The following is a 17,632-nucleotide window of genomic DNA, read 5'->3' on the forward strand; positions in this document are numbered from 1 at the left end:
TAAATATAAATGATTCGTTTTCATGAACTGACATAAGAAAGAATGCTAAAGTAATATAGTAAGAATGGTGACAAAATCTTCATGATAATAAAGTTATAAAGTTACCTTTGTAGTTAAAAAGCTACATAATGAATGAGAATGTTTTTTGTAGTGTTCTGTCATTTCAGATAATCAGAAGTTTCCCAGTAAAGTTCACTTACAGTAGGAAGGTAGCTATATATTTCAGCACAAAAATCTTATGACATTTTTAATCAGTGAAAGAGTTAAAGGAGCAAGAGCAGCTTGCTTTCTAATAAACAAATTCAGTGTCAGTTTATTACATTTCTCTGAAAATGAAAAAAAAAAAAGATTAAGAGTTCCAATAACTCAAGGAAAATCCAGTGAAATGCTGTTGCCCCATAAGCTGACACCAAAATGCAAATTTTAGAACCTGTGATTCACAGAGCAAAATTGAACAAAAACACTGTCTTTCATTTAGCTGAAGATCTTTGAGATAAAATTGCTGGTGTTATAATAATCTAAAACACTGACAGATTAAGGTTTCTTCAGTGTGGTTAATGTTGAAATGAACTGCACGTACTAAACAGTAAGCGGAAGAACATTCAAAATGCAGTGGTTTACTTACAAAATGCTTAGGTTCACACTCACATGAGATTAAACCTAAAGAAGCTATGAAACTGCTGGTGCTGGTTATGATGAATACCCAGGGAGACTTCATGAAAGAAGGTTGGTTAAAAAAAAAAATCTAGACAATAGCAAATTAGGAGTTTAAATGTAAGTGGAACATATTTTGTATTCAGTAAAAGACTCAGCAAAATTAATTTGGAAATGTTTTGTTTTAAAATTAGCCAGTGTTAAGAGAAATAGTGTCTCGCAGGAAGATCACCTGCAAAGTACCAGAAAAACATGTGAACAGGAACTCTAGAAAGCAAAGAATTACATTAATCTAGTCTTTGGAAAAAAATTTATATTTTTTCATATGAAGTGGGGTGTTTTTGGGAGGGCAGGTTGAGTGTTAAGGCTGTTTTTAAATTCATCCCTAATACTCTATGTACAATCTTTCATCAGGGTTTCCTAGCATCTCTTAATGGTGAAATGTGGCTAGTCTGATCTGAGATATCTATGTGCATTTTTTACATTGCAAGCAAGTAATGAAAATATAAAGCAAGTGCTAAGTGCATATTAGTGAAAATATTGGTTCTATGTATTGAAATAGATTAAACAGAGACTATAAACACAAGAAAGCGACAGATCTAGCACTGTTAGAAGTTAACAGTTTCCCGCGTCGTTTGTTTTGTACTGAAACTCCTCTAAAAACAACTCGGGAGCATGGGGAACAACTATAAAACTGTTAACTTTTAAAAGGCTGAGGGATTTCACAGTGTATAATATTTCAGCAATAGGTAACAGCCCTTTAATGCAGTTTATTTTGATGTGTAGCAAAATTAGGCACTTCATCTGTGCTACAGTACTGAATGAGAATCCTCTGGGACTTCAAGGGACCTTCTGGGACCTCTGGGACATCTCACCCTTACCCAAAAAAATAGTTGATTAAAATTTAGCACATTCTTTTAAAACTTCTTTTCCAGCCACATAATGCAGAGCAATGGAATTGAAAAAGCTCAAGTGCTGATACAAAGCCTTGGAGGTTGCAGCTGATCCTGTGATCCAACTCTTCAGCACTGCCTCACTGTTAAATGTCTTTCTATCTCCTTATTCACAGCCTACTTAATCATTCTTTCCCCTTCCTTGTGAAAACTCACTGAGGGTGGAACAGCCCTTGTTAAATATCTTCTGAAATCTAAACACACCCTTTTCCCCTACATCCTAACAACAAAGCTTGAGTACTTTTCATTGGCTAATTTTCATAAAAGAAAGTATGAGGTATTAGGTCCTTTATAGCTGGAACAAAATCTGTTACGTGTAAGAATATCTGGGTTCACGCTGTCAGCACTAAAGCCCTACTAAAAAGAAATTGCCATGTTGTTTACTCCAAAAATTAGTTTGAAAAATGAGGAAAGAGATTGCTTTCCCATCTTTTAAAAGCAAGGCCTTTATTCTGGAAATAATGATTTAGAAGTCTCAGAAGCCCAGGTTATCTCTTGACCTTGAGAGAGGACTAGCTGAGGGCTGGAGAGTAGCTGCAGACAAGGCAAAATGAGAAGTTGTTCACCCTGGTGCAATTTTTCTCTGTGACTTGGAAAGATCACTTGTGGTCAGAGTAAAAAATTCTGAAATCGCAGTACTGAATGCTGTGCTAAGCTGTTACCTATTCCCTGTTGGCTCCTGGACATCTTGAGCACTTTCATCCTTAAATTTTTCAAGTTTCCCAATTGTTGCTTTTGAAGAGGTACATCTTCTGACACTTTTCTACAGTTTGATGTGCTGTCCATTCTTGGGTGTTCTCTTTCTCTGGAGAGACTGACTTCTTCAGGCATCCTCAGTAAAGAGGTGTGATCGAGCTGTGTAAAATACGCTCTTGGATGCTGCCTCCCTTTAAAAATATCAGTGGTGATCTGCAAGTAACACCTTCATTGTTAAAATGTCCATACATGAAGCGGATAACCTCTGATAAGTCTCTTCTTTCTGGGGGAAGGACTGAAGAACCGTACCTGTGCAGCTGCAGAAAACGGGGTGTTTTCTGGGACAGGTGGGCATTTTGTGCCCATTGGTTTAGTTAGAAAGAGAGCCCAAGAGGTGACTGTGCCTGGGGAGTGACCTGGTTTCTGTGCTCTTCCAGAGCTTCTTTGGTTTTGTTCACATATGGTATTGGATAACATGTTGAAATGACATTGGGAAACAATGATTCTGCTCCAAATTAGGATCCTAATTATACTCTGAGCTTTGGTACTTCAGAATTAGTCTTGTTTAGTAGCTAGCTTTTATACACCAATACAGAATCGGGGAACGGTTGAGGTTGGAAGGGACCTCTGGAGGTCATCTGATCCAACCCTCTTCCTCAAGCTGGGCCACATACAGCAGGTTGTCTGGGACTATATTGAGGTGGCTTTTGAGTATCTTCAAAGTGATTGAGGAAACTGGATGACAGCTGCTGTGTTGCATGGTCTGCAGCATAGTTCACTAAGTGGGGCTACAAAGGGTGAAGAAAGTAGGTTACAACATTTTTCACCTTCTACATGGATATGGTGGTAATTGTCATACATGGTTTCAGTTTTAAATAATTCTTGTCAAGTCTGCTTTCCTGACTTAAATATAGATACTGTGTTTCCTTTATTTTACATTTTCCATAGATCTTTTTAATTGCCACCTCCAATACTTGAAGAAATCCCCATACACTAAGTATAGAAGTTCTAGTGAGAAACAGTTCCATCCTGAATTTTCAATGGTAATTTGAACATTACCCACTTTCCTTAGCACTTTTGGTCCCTTTTCCCACTATCTTTTACACGTTGAGAGGGCCTGTTTGTTTGAAGGCTTACTATAAGATAGTGCTTTATACTCTTTTTTACATCACTGAGTAGTTCTTCAGCATATTCCTTTTTGGTTCTTCTGTTGCCTTCTCTGTGCTAGTGTTCATTAGGGTTATAGTCTTTGCCACCTACAGTACCATAAACCACTGCCTGGGAAAAGGGCAGTTCCCACAGGTTTTCCCCCTGTGTAGGTTTGATGATACTGGAACAACACTCCCGCTTGTAGCGCTCCCCTCCCGGTCTTTCCATGTCTGTCCACAGTTTCCTCCTAGATAATATGAATGTGAAAAAAATGCTTCCACAATCTTCACCATAGAGAAGCTCCAAACCATATTTAGTGTACTACTATTAAGTGTTTAGTAACTGCGTTGCTCAGAGGTTTCCTGGTGGGTTTGGCTTTGTGGGTTTCATTTTAATGGACATATGCAATGGGACAGTATGTGGGATGATATTCTTATGTAGTATCTTCTATTTTGAGAGTGCAATAACGTGCTTCGTGCTTGTAGGACATTGCTTATTACCAAGCCTTATCTGCTGAACAGTTGGCCTTATCTGCTGAACAGTTGCAGACAGAAGCTGCTAAAATTCAACCCAGCACTTCAGCCACCCAGGAGTTTTATGAACCAGGCTTAGAATCAGCTGCTAGCGCCAAATTGGATGACTTGCAGCGTTCTTGGGAAACACTGAAAAATGTGGTAAGTCTTCATCAGCAGGGTTCAAAATAATCAACAACCTTGTAAGGAATAAAATGCAAAGAACTAGCTCAGTGATATTCTTCTCTGCAATTCTTAGTTTTCAGATGGTAACAAAAATTGTTGGTCGTGATATTATTTTACGCTGGCTTTGTTCTTTGTTTGAAAGTGCATGCAGGATGGACTTCCATTAAGAAAAAATAAAAGTCATTAACGCCGATAGTTGCCTTCAGAAATATTGGCTATTGTCAGACTATATTCTGTAACCTAACAGAGCAATCTACTCATGCTGGATGAGCTGGCAAAAAAGGCCCAAGAATCCAGTTTCTCCAAATACTAAGTTAACTTAATACATTTCTACATAGTCGGGCAGCATAATCATTCAGTGATGTATGAGAATGGTCAAAGTTTTGAACACATGCTATAAATTTTAATTCTTTGCAGAGGCACAGTAGCTATTGTGGCATGTTAAGAACTATGTATCTAGCAAATTGTGCACATACACGTTTGAGTGCATGAAATCTAAAATAAGGCATGAGCATGTGTCTATGTTTCCCCTGCTTATTAAAGTCCATTTTTTTTCACTCAAAGAACTTAAGATTTGATTTACGATGTTTAAACCGATAAATATTTTTATGTGAATGTTTGGCTTTAAAATTTATACTTCTGAAAACTTGTTGTAAGTTTTTGGTTTTAGTCTCATAGGCCTAAGGATGTATGAAGCAAAGAAAGAGTAAATCCCATATCAGAGGTCAGAAATTATACTTTCCATTCCTTTTCAGATCAGTGAAAAGCAGCGTACCCTTTATGAAGCTCTTGAGCGTCAACAGAGATATCAGGACACACTCCAGTCTATATCCACAAAAATGGAGACCATTGAGGTCAAACTAAATGAGAGCCTGGAACCAGCCAAAAGCCCAGAGAGCCAGATGGCTGAACATCAGGTAAAACTCAGATGTGAGAAATATACAGGAAATGTATGCTCTCCCTCTATCTTTAGTTCCCTTTTTTTAGATAGTGGCGTTCTTCATGGCTGGATGCCTCAAAAACATGCTTTAGTTGTATGAACCTTCTCTGTTAACTGAATATCTTGCCTTTCTGGACTTTCTGCTGTTCTAAAGACTGTGTAATGGGGTTTCTTTTAATAAGGGGCCTTTTTAAAAAGTAGAATAGATCATAAGAGCTTGTCCAATCAAAATTTTCAGCAAAATCTTTTGTCAAAGATTGACAAAATTGTCAAAGATTGTGTTCAGAGACACCTACGCATATTGTTCTTCAGCATCAGTGCTAATAGCATATATAGGACTATTTATAATGTTCCCAAATTTGCTAAGATCATAACCAGTATTGATGCATTGTAAATTAATCTAAATGCAGTCTTTGCCTTGTTAAACAAAGCAAACAAACCAAAGCACACACAAAGTTCCCTCCCAAAGGAATTTATCATCTAAGCCTTTTATCTGATAGCTTGAAACTATATGATGGGCCCAGTTCTCATTTCAGTAGGAACTCCATGACCTGAAAAGGATAACATTTGGCTTTTGTAGCACTGTGTGCTGTCCTGTGCATCCAATGTATATATACTATCAGACCTGAAAGTAAAGTATCTGCTCTAAGGTACTGGTAATGCAACATCCTTTTGAAGGTATTTTAGAAATTGATTTCTAGGATAAGAATGATAATAGGAACGTCTTTTACATTATGGAGTTAATCTCTGGATATTTACATATATTGCTGGATGGGTTTTGTCCAGTTAGTAAGTTTCAGGCTGGAAGCTTACTCATGCATCTGTTTCTCTCTCCCAAGCACACATGTACTTACTTGTTCATTATCTTCACTGTATTGACTAGGATAACCCCCAGAAAATTTGTTGGAAGAATAAATCTGTATGTATAATATTTCCAAAAGAATTCCTTCTGGTGATATGTTTGAAATTCAAGATAATGAATTAAATCCATATTTCAGTTACTAGATGCATGATCCTAGCTTAAGCATCTAAAAGCAGGAGTCAGTCCTTCTGAATTCTGGCTCTACCAAACCTGCAATGATATATTGCACTACTCTATGTTACTCATACTCCCTTGGGACAGTCATCTTGAATTTTATATTAAGCCTACACCTCCTGAGATACTTTCTTCTCACCGATAAATGAAGTAAATACTTCCTCTGCTCTCATTTTTGAATAGGCTTTGATGGATGAGATTTTAATGTTACAAGAAGAAATCACTGAGCTTCAGACATCATTAGCCCAGGAGCTGGTTTCAGAACGACTGGATGCAGAAGCTGCTGATCAGCTGGCATTGCAGTCCACTCTCATGGTCTTGGCAGAACGAATGGCCACAATTCGAATGAAGGCATCAGGAAAACGACAACTATTAGAGGTACAAGAAAAAACCTTAGGAGTGGGGCTTTTGGATCACATTCCAGATTTTTAGAACCACTTTTGGCAGACCTGTACTTTCACTAAAGTCCTTAGTCACCATTGAATTTAAAAAGTCATTTTCAGTTCTGCTCATTTCTCACAATTCCTTTCACTAATAAATTATAGCTCTTTTTTAGTGAGCCCCCCATCTTAATCCTAGGTCATAAGTAACCAGAAGGAACTTAGAAACACACTGCAGGAGTCATATTTTATATAGTCCTTTGGGTTTGTTTTTTTTTAACAACCCCATTGACATTTTCTCAATAGGTTCTCTTGGTATTCCTTGTCCTCCACAGGAGAAGTAATGAAGTGCAGGTATTAAAATTCATGTTATCTACAGTGAACTTTTGAGCAATCACCTGTCCAAACTGGGAGACAAAAGAAGGGGGAAAGAAATAGCACCTCTTCTAAACCTTTGCATTGTAGTCTACACTCATATTTCCAGTGATTTGCATGCAAACTTTTATCATGGAAGATGCATCCCTTTATTTCTTTGTTTGTCAGTGTTATGGAAAATCCTCTAATACTAAGGTGATAAACATGTAGGAATGTTGCTGTGTATATTATACAGGTGAGAAAATGCAGTCATGCTAAAGAAGGCTACTCTCTACATTGCAGGGCAGCTTTACTGCTCTACTACTAAGAACTGCAGCAGTGATTTTACTGCTGCCTTCATAATTTCCCACATAAATCGATTCTGAGAGATTAAGTGAGAACTGGCTCTGTGGATCTACCTGGGTTACACGGGAGTCCCAGGTCCCAGAGTGCATCAGCTGCATTAGTTCTGTGCAGTGACCTGAGACAGTGAACAGGTCCTTAAAACATTCTTTGTTATTCTTTAAAAAATTGCACTTTACTACTCTGAAGAAAAATGGCTTTTATGTAAAAATAAGGAACTGGACGTAGAATAGGGATCTTGCCATTTATAGCTTGCACTCCGTACAGGATCTTACAAACTTCTTGATCGTACTTAGGAGGAAGTTCTAACTAATAATTCAAAGATAAAGCATGAGTAAAATATACTAATCTTAACTATGGTTAGGATTCTGACAGTTATTTTGATACAATAGAATGAGTATTTCATAATAATCCCGGCTAAGAAATATGTATGGTATGCAGAGAATATTCAGTGATTTAACCTGTGCGCTTTATAGCTCTGATTTCACAGATAAAATCTTCCAGAACACTGCAGGGATGTAAGTGTAGACATACACTTAGAACAGGTAATGAAAATATTTTGCTGTTGAGGGTGTGGATTGGTAATATCATTCTTTCTGTGGACCTAATTTAAACAAGTGGAGCCTGAGAACTGTTTGGCTCTAGATTGAGACACTTAAAAATATCATTACTCTTTATTCCAACGTGCAATTATTAATTTTCCCATTAAAATTAAGCATTCAGAAAAGTTGAACAAACACCGCTCTTGTGGGGGGCTTGTCCTGCACATGCGGGTCGGAATTTCCTTACAGAAGTGTGGTAGGTTGCCCCTGACCAGCAGCCAAACACCCACCCTCACTCCCCTCTCCCATGGGATGAGGAAAAAATAGAAGGCAGGCAAAAAGACTCATGAATCAAGATAATGACAGCTTAATAGGGTGTGAGAAACCAGGACCTACCATAGGGTAAGGAAAAGCTGTGCATGCAAGCACAGGAAAACAAGAACTTATTCAGTACTTCACTATCAGCAGGCAGATGTTTAGCTGCTTTCCTGGGAAGCAGTCTCAGCATATGTAACAGCTGCTTGGGAAGGCAAACGCCATAGCCACAAATTCCTGCCCTCCACCTCCTTTCCCTTAAGCTTTTATTGCTGAGCATGATCTCACATGGCATGGAATATCCCTTTGGTCAGTTCAGGTCAGCTGTCCTGGCTATATCGTGTCCCAACGTTTTGCCCACGCCCAGCCTACTGGCCTTTGTGAGGGGCAGTTGGAAAGAAAGCCTTAATGCTGTGCAGGCACTGTTCAGTAGTAGCCAAAACATTGCTATTAACAAGCACTTCCGCACAGGCTGTGATGAAGTTAACTCCATCCCACCCAGATCCAGTACAATCTTGTCCCCTTGTTCCATACCCTTTGCAGCGTGCTTAGGTTCCACATTATCTCATACATCGAAGTAACCTCTGACCATGCCATTCTATCTGTTTCTTATACCTGAAATCCCCTCTCCTCTCTCCAGAGCTCTGTATTTCTCTTGGACTGGAGAGCCCAGAACTGGACACAGTGCTCCAGGTGTGGACTCACCATTGTTAAGTAGAGGGGAAGGATCACCTCCCTCAACCTCCTGCCAACACTCCTAATGCAGCCCAGCATACTATTAGTCTTTTCTGCCACAACAGCCCACTGCTGACTCATGTTCAACTTGGACGACCAGGACCTCCAGGTCCTCTTCTGCCAAGCTGCTTTCCAGCTAATCAGCCTTCAACATATACTGGTGCCTGGGGTTGTTCCTCCCCGGGTGCAGGACTTTGCAGTTCCCTTTGTTCAACTTCATGAGGTTCCTGTCAGCCCATTTCTTCAGTCTGTCAGGGTCCATCGGGGGGGCAGCACAGCCCTCTGGTGTATCAGCGACTCCTCCCATTTTGTGTCATCAGTAAACTATCTGAGGTTTGTTACTGGCCTCTCACTTTGTGCCACTGATCACCACCCTCTGGGCCCAGCTATTCAGCCAGTTTTCAAACTCATATGGGACTATTAAAGGGTGAGCGAGTCTTGCTGGATCATTCCCTGCCTCTCCAATGGATGGACCAGCTGACGGATGGAGCCAGGGAGTCTGTGCTGCTGCTGTGCTGTTGCTGCAGCAGCCATTGGAGCTCTATGTCCTTTCACACCCCATGGCACAGGCTCAGGGATCCTCCGAGAGGCCAGACGAGGTAGACAGCTCTTCAGTCTTCTCTTTACCCACTGGCTACATCAAAGGCCAACCCTTACCCTGTTGGGTCCTTAAAGCATCTCTCTCATGCCTCTCTTGAGAGACCATAAGGCTATCTAACAGCCTGCTGTTGCCAAAAAAGGCAGTGCTGCTGTCCTTTCCCTGCAGCCCACTCCCAGCTCTGTGTCCCCATCCATCTTTCTCCTTAAGCAAACAGTGCCGTGCTAGTTGAGCAATCTGAATCTTATGTGAGCGAAACCCAAAGGAGAGCAGCAAGAGTCAGAAAAGACCTCGCCTTTAGAAGGCTGAAATAGCAGAGATCTACTGAAGGAAGCAGAAATACAGTGACTGAACTGAAACAGAATTTCAGTAACCAGAATAACATGCTTACAGATTGAAAGTGATAATATTTTGCAAAGGTTTCCAACTTATGAAAGAAAAGGCTTATTATGGCTTAGAAATACTGTATAGAAGTTGTGACAGACAGAAAGGGAATTTTTTTTAAAAGTGACTGTTGTGGCATAATATTTCTTTTAAAAAGTAAAATATAATTTGTACCTCTAGGAAAAACTGAATGAGCAGCTGGAAGAACAGAGGCAGGAGCAGGCTCTTCAAAGGTACCGTTGTGAAGCTGATGAGCTTGACCACTGGTTACTCAATACCCGAGCAACACTGGACACCACTCTGGTTACAGCTGAGGAACCTATGGACATGGAAGCACAGCTGGTAGACTGTCAGGTAAAATTGTCAGTCCTGTAATGTTTAGATGAATAGGATGCTCGCAGCTTTATCTGAGTGAAGAGGCAAAGATGGAGCATTAATAACCATTATTGAGTGGGATGAGCCAGCATATTAGTGGGGAAGAAGTTTCTGAGCTCCTTAGAACCTCACATATGCTCAGTTAGCTTCATTAGTGATCTGTGAAATAAAATATAGCCTGTTCTTCGTTTCTTGTTAAAGATTGCAAACAGTGCTTTGGGAAGCTCGTGTAAACATAACAGGAGGAAAACAAGACACCCTGACTGCAAAAGCATTTGAAGCTGTACAACTTTCAGAAGGCATTTTTTTTTGCTTTAAAGGCCTTGTATTTGCTTCACTTGCTGTTTTTGCTACACTCGACCGAGAGTTGTTGAATAGCTCACTTGATAGGTATGAAAACACCTGCAGTGTACTTTCCTACTCCTCCTTTTCCAGCTGAAAAACACACTCCCACTAGCCATGGTGACTGGGAGTGTTGTGTTTTCTTCAGGAGTAATCCCTACCCACATTCAAAAGTACATATCATCAGTAGTTACTATTTTTATGAATTGAATATTAATTAACCAGAATACCAAAACAACTGAGGAGAAACATTTTTCTGCAATAGGATTAATTGTGTATAACTTTTATTAACAAGACTTGGATCAGTCATAACATCCAGGTTCTCAAATCAGTGGGATTTTTCCATTTATAATTGAGAGTTTAGAACTCTGTGATCATTATAATTAAAATTACAAGATAGACAAGAGACAGATGGGCAAAAGATCCCTTTTCGTATTAAAGAATGAGGATCTCAACTATGTTAGGATAAATGGGAGTTAAGTTTCATATAAATCCAATGAATTAAAAATCTAGTTCAATTTCCACTGACACTGCTCCATTATTGGAATTTTCAGTCTGCTCAGTCTCAAGTGTTCTTTCATCACCTGTCCTTGGGAGCTGCTTGTTGTATATAGATAAACCGTGTGAACTTAAACAGAGGAGTATTTTTTATTTTTTTAATGTCATCTGTAGGAATCTCACCATTAAAAAGAGCAGTTAACTGTTGAAAAGTTAATACTGCTGTTGTTTTGCTGGTTCTTAAAATCTTAATACAGTTTGTTTTATATAAAAAGTCCTTTTTTTTTTTTCCCACTTTCTAAAGACTCTGTCCATCTTACCCTGCACACATTTCTTCAGGAGCAATACTTGTAACTTTATGCTTGACAGTTGCAACGGAAACAAAAACGTTTGATGTCAGGCTGGATTTTTGAGCAATAATTGTATGAGCTTTGAGTTTGGAAGATCAAAATATGCGCCATGTCTGTAATACATGAATGGTTAATGGAATGTCAGGAAAGTAGCTTTTGAGAATAAACATGCCAGAGATTTGTCACTTTAATTCTCTCTTAAGAGGATTATACAGAAATCCCTAAGTCCATCATGCACCAATCAGAAAGAGCAAACAGCGAGAAGAGCAGCTTATCAATGCAGCCAGAGCAACACATAGGAGGAGGTAGGAAGCATTTCACTAAATGTGCATTAAAGAAGAGGAAAGAAGTAACTCTAGCTGCGTGCTCGGTTTCTTGTCATTATGGATGTCAGTCTAGCATCTTAGCCACCCTTACCTTTAATGTGCAAATAAAGAGCATCTTCTCTACAACAAATCCTTTTTTTTTTTTTTCAAACAACTTTATAATTTCCTATTTTGGAAAAGGTTGCAAACAGAAATGGCAAATGCAAACATTTGCAAGCATATTCCTAAGGACTCTAAAAGGGACTGGAAGGCAAAGCAATGACAAACTGGCTTGCCCTTAGCTTGGTGACAGGCGAGAGAGACCACAGGTCATCTTGCCCAAAGCGTGACGGATGCTGGAAAATGTATGAATTTGGTTCTTTGTTTTTGCTGCTGCAGAACATGCTGGTTGAAATAGAGCAGAAGGTGGTAGCCCTGTCAGAGTTATCTGTGCACAACGAGAACTTGCTTATGGAAGGGAAGGCTCACACCAAGGACGAGGCAGAGCAGCTGGCTGTGAAGCTCAGGACACTGAAGGGCAGCCTTCTGGAGCTGCAGAGAGTGCTCCACGACAAACAGATCAACATTCGGGTAAGTGGCTCTTTCCACCTGGCTTCACAGTGGGCAGAAGGTTCCGGGATTTCATAGAAGTTGTATGCAACTGGGGAAAGGAGTAAAAATATTTTACTGATTTAGCTTGAGCTATTCGTCTTTAAGTAGTAAATGGAATTACACTCCAAAATAAAGAACTGCCTAGAAAGCTTTAGCTTATCATTTTCAAGTTAACAGCACCATTTCGTGGTGAAACTATCCTAACCTGTCTTCACTGAAAGGACAGTAATAAAGTAAATAGATCATTAGCTTGGTCTGGATGCACTCAATTCCTGTTCCCAGTCGCTTTAGATTGCACATGCTCTGGGGCAGGCTCCCTCCCCCCCAAAAAAAAGAATAACCCTAAATAAATGCTTCCCTCCATACAGTGTGCAAAACACAATGAACAGGTAACATCAAGATAATGAAATATTTTTAAATATAGCTAATACTTAGTGGAATCATTACACCAAACAAAATATTATATAAACAAAGAAACATCTAACCTGTCTGGTCCTAGGATTCTGTTCCTAGCAGCATTGGTCTACTTATTGCCACTAGTTAATTTTATTTAACAGTTGGTTTTGATCATTCTTCAGGTTAAACTAGCATGTGGAGAACCGGATACATACAAGAAACCCAATCACGTAATGTGACTGACTGGTTTTGAATTTGCTTGCCCTGTTGTGACTCCTTCCCTCACCTTTTCTTTCACTTCTTTTCTGGGCTTTGCTGTGCAAATTAAACATGATAAGCTTCAAAGATTTCTAGCTTGTAATGCAGATTAAAGTCTACTGAGAGGTTAGCTTGAAAAGTCACTTGACCTGCTAAGAACTATTTTTAGTCCAAGGCAAGTGGATAACTGTAAAACTTAACATAGCTTCACAAAAAACCCCAACAAACAAACACCAAAAAAGGAAAAAGGAAGGAAACCCCCCCAGGTATTCATTTCTATTCCCTTTAAGATGAAGTAACTTTAACGTTAGTCTTCTGTATTAAACCTCATGATTAGGCAAATGAAAAGTGTTATCAACAACATGTAGGCATATAATACTATATCCTGATATATCACTTGTGAAGTGAAAAGGCATTACAGACTTTATTGCTTCATTTTAAAATATGTATTCTGCATTTTGAAATGTGCTGCATTTTAAAATGCAATGGTGTGATTTAGTTTAAATAAACTTTAAAAACAGATTTTTGGATGCTTTTCTATTATTGAAAATAATGACAAAATAATCTCCAGATGTAGAATATGAATAATTTAAGATGCTACATGCATGCAAGACTTAAGTTTCTTTAAAAATTGTAGTCCAAAAAAAGTTTGTACTTATCCATTGTGGAAGAAAATCAGCATAGGCAGTATGACGTCATCAAATTTTCATTGAGCAGTTCTTTTCAAGTGAGAAATTCTTTAGTATCTTTTTCCAAATAATCAAGCATAAAGTATTGCCTTTGGACTGAGTCTCAGAGCATCAGGTGCCCAAAAATGCACTAACTGTCTTCTACCATTTTTAAGCCTGAGAAGCATTACGTACTGACAGCGCTGTTGCTCAGGCATGTAAGAAACTCGGACTTACACATACATGTCTTTAGATGTACTGATAACCTTGTAATTGCCTGGAGGTATATACAGACCAGCCTGCCCTCAGAAAAGGAAGGATCCTCCCAAGTTGCACTGCAAGACCAAGAGCTATATTTTCCTTAAAGCGGTATTTCAGCATATCTGTTATTCCTGTGACACAACACTTTATAGGAGCCAGCATGAGATTCTTCAACTTCCTTGCAACAGTTTCAGTTTTCCTTCTAATTTTAATTAATCGATGTCACTAATGATATGGAAAATGTGGTTTGGAGACCAACTCCTTATTCATAAAATGAAGCAATGAAACTCATCAGAAACATGCTGGATCAGGAAAGTTCCAGACTACATTGATTCCGAATGTAGCATTTTTCATGCACTTTGAAAGATATACAAAATGTTGCCTTATTACTGTTACCTACTAACTTCTGTGACATAGGAGCAATAAAAATAAATAGAATCCTTATAATGCAAAGAAGCAGAATGAATTCTGCAGTAAAAAAACCCAACCAAACAAACAAAAAAAAACCAAAAAAAAACCCAACAAAGAAAAACACACACACAGAAAAAACCCAAACCCACCCCAGAAAATAGGGTTTTACTATTTATTGCAAAGTATATGTGTGGGAGGGACGACTTCAGTTCCACAAGAGAAATATGCCTGATATAAGTTTGTATAATTCTAAACTCCTTTGAGAGATCAATTTTATCACCATTTTCTTCAGGGACTTTCCAGTTATTTCTGTGCTGGACTGGATAGTCCCCATGAATGACAGCTTCAAGCATGTATTTCCCTGGCTACTTAAAGGAAATGTAATACAATTCCTTCAGTCAGAATTCAAATGGAAATGCAAGTGTTTTTTTCAAACTTATATTCTATGATTTGAGAATGATAAAATCTGGTTCACAAATAATTTTGATCTAAAAAGAGTGCACAATATCATATTTGCATCCACAAATGCCACAGCCCCTTTTACACTCTGCTGTTGCAGGAACTGTGGGATTAGTATTTATTTGTCCTAGTATAACTCCAAAATTGTAGCTTCTCAACCTTCTTCCCAGAGAAGAGGAGACAAAATCTAACGGAAATCAGCCTGCCCAACTGCAATGAAGAACTAGATACTATTCTCTGTAGGAATTTACAAGTTGAACAGCTATTGTCTTTAGAGCATATAAAATGAAGCAGAATTTTTAAATATAAAGTCTAGAAATATTGTCTTTTTTCTCACTTTTAATAAAAAATTAAAATTCTAGACCCTTTATATCCCTCATATAATATTTTATTTGCCTAATCTATGTCCTATAATGACATTTTTCATACAACAACCATGTCAGCTTTTCTAGGAATTTGTTCCTACAAAGTATCACAGTTTACCTGCAAACTGAATCCTTAATGAAACAGAGCTCTTTCATAGAGCAAGGGCTAATGGTTCTCTCCAGCTCTAGATACCTGCAGTTTATATAACCTACAGTTATAAACCTATAGTTTATAAACCTACAGTTTATATCCTCGAACACTAATCAATCCTTTCAACTCCAGTATACTCATCATCCCCCAAAACTGAAATCTTATGCCTAACTTCTGCTATTTAGGAAAACTCTGCCTTTTCAGTGCCCGATGCCAGGGACGCTGGTGGCAGAAGTCTGTCCTTGTTGTTAGTACAAGGAGCACCAGGCAAGGCAAGAGGGGCTTCCTCAGCCCTGCTGGTCCTTGCCTGATTTGAGACAAAGGCTCTCTGGAAGGTGGAACGTGTTTTTATTTTGGAGAGCCTGCTGTAAAATCTCTGAAGCATTTGGTGCTCTTACTTTATTTAGAATAAGTGCTGAATCATGGGTAAAATGTGAATCCTACAAAAATGAGGTATATAAACAACATGGGAGAGGCATTAAGCTCCATTAGCTCTTTAGCTCTTGAAGCTTAAGTGCAAACTCTACAGTCATTGTGTGCATGCAAGTAACATGAAATAAATCCAGAGAGTTGTGTAGATCTAAGTAGCCAGACCTACAACAACTCTGTCTTTAACATTAGGTCTGGTGTGTTAAAAACCTTGCATTTGCATTTGGCCGTTAAAATAATTTAAATTTACAGCCAACATGGATTTCAGAAGTCAAGAAGTTGATAAAGCAGTTTTGGGAACTATTGTGGCATTTGCTATTTTTTACTTTGCTTGCACAGAAGGCCTGTTTAATTACTCATGTTGGAAAATCATACTGATAGAACTATGAAGTGAAGGGACTATTGCTTTTGCTGTTCTATTATAACATTCTGCGGTTTGGTTTCTCTTACTGTCTTTACTGTTCATATCATATAATCTGCTGTTAACTGACTGTGTTTCTGCCAGCCATGAGTACTTAGTGATAAATAAATTTTTTCTAGAATGACAACTAGCATTCTCTCATTTTTAGTTAGACAAAATAATTATACTAAAAACCTGGCAGAAACAATCCATTGATTCCCTGCATTGCCAGTTAGAGCTGCACCCTCCATTACAGACTAGTGCTGTTTTTCAGAGAAGCAGAACAGTCTTCAGAAACACATCAGTCCATGGTCTATGATCTCTAGTGTCTCATTCTGCTAAGTGCAGTGGTGCATGTTTATTTTTACATTTTTATGGATGCTTTCTTGCAAGTAACCAATTACCAGCACAAGTCAGAAATCTAAAATCATTGCTCACTTCAGAATACTTGTGAGCCAGCAGCTTGAGAAGTGGAAGGTGGCACTACTTGTGGTTTGGAGTTGATGAGCTGGATCTGCCAGCTCTCTAGCAATATGAGAGTTTGTAAAATCTTTCTTTCTTTCTCTTAAAGCAGGGATCGTTGCAAGAAAAGGAGGAGAGTGATCTGGACTTTGTTTCGTCACAAAGCCCCAGTGTCCAAGAATGGCTGGTGCAAGCAAGAACCACTCGCTCACAGCAGCAGCAGAGCACCCTGCAGCAACAGAAAGTTGGTGTTTTGCATGTCTTTTACTCCCATGTTTAGATTGTGCTTAACACTGTAGCTGAGCCGTTCTGTTAATATTTCCACTGACATCTTCATTTTTACACTGTTTCTTACTCAGGGGTCTTGTAATGATGTGTTTGAGCTCATTATTTTGTATCTGTAACAGACAGGCAGACTAGACTTCCTGTGTGACCATGGTCAACTCTATACTTCCATTTTCCATTAGGAAAATTAAATTGAATCAACCCTTAAAGTTACTGTAAGGAGATGATGGTATTTGTTCAAAATAGTAATCAACATTGTCATTATACAAAGATACACACATTACAAGGTATATTGTGTGGCATGATCATAGACATGATATACACGTCTATGGACGATGGATGATATACAGATATCCTCGCTAGCTTGGGTTCCAGAAGCTGCATTGCATGAGTCAATCAGTTCAAAGATCCAGTTTATGTACCAAATATTTCTGTGTCCAAAAAAAAAAGGCAAAAACAATCTGTTTGAGGTTTGTTTTGGTTTCTGTAACTTGCTATGCTAGGAGCTGGAACAAGAGCTAGAAGAACAGAAGAAACTGCTTCGGTCAGTAGCATCCCTTGGAGAAGAAATCCTAACACAGCACGTTGCTCCAGAAGGCCTATGCCTAAGGTGTGCTTTCATGTGTTCTTGTGCAAAGCAAATTTCTATGACCCTGTGCTTTGTCATCCTTGTGTTTACATCCCTCTTCTGCATGTAATCCACTGATTTTTTTAAATCATTTTTATACAGCACCTACGATACTGGAGTCCTGATTTAAAATTCAGGAGTCTCATAATATAGTTACACAAACTGTTTTGTGCTAATAGA

The 17,632-nt window shown here is 38.7% G+C and overlaps 1 protein-coding gene across 1 annotated transcript in view; it reads left to right on the top strand.

The window, feature by feature from the left end:
- The window catches only part of SYNE1 (spectrin repeat containing nuclear envelope protein 1), a 255,963-nt gene that overhangs the window by 157,399 nt on the left and 80,932 nt on the right, over positions 1-17,632 (top strand). Inside the window, exons 92-98 of the mRNA XM_074162789.1 lie at positions 3,938-4,126; positions 4,906-5,067; positions 6,310-6,504; positions 9,978-10,151; positions 12,067-12,258; positions 16,649-16,783; positions 17,328-17,434. Of these exons, the coding sequence (XP_074018890.1) occupies positions 3,938-4,126; positions 4,906-5,067; positions 6,310-6,504; positions 9,978-10,151; positions 12,067-12,258; positions 16,649-16,783; positions 17,328-17,434 (1,154 nt within the window). The remainder of the gene's footprint in view (positions 1-3,937; positions 4,127-4,905; positions 5,068-6,309; positions 6,505-9,977; positions 10,152-12,066; positions 12,259-16,648; positions 16,784-17,327; positions 17,435-17,632) is intronic.

The sequence above is a fragment of the Numenius arquata genome, chromosome 2 (assembly GCF_964106895.1).
Source record: "Numenius arquata chromosome 2, bNumArq3.hap1.1, whole genome shotgun sequence".
NCBI classification, from domain to species: Eukaryota; Metazoa; Chordata; class Aves; order Charadriiformes; family Scolopacidae; genus Numenius; species Numenius arquata.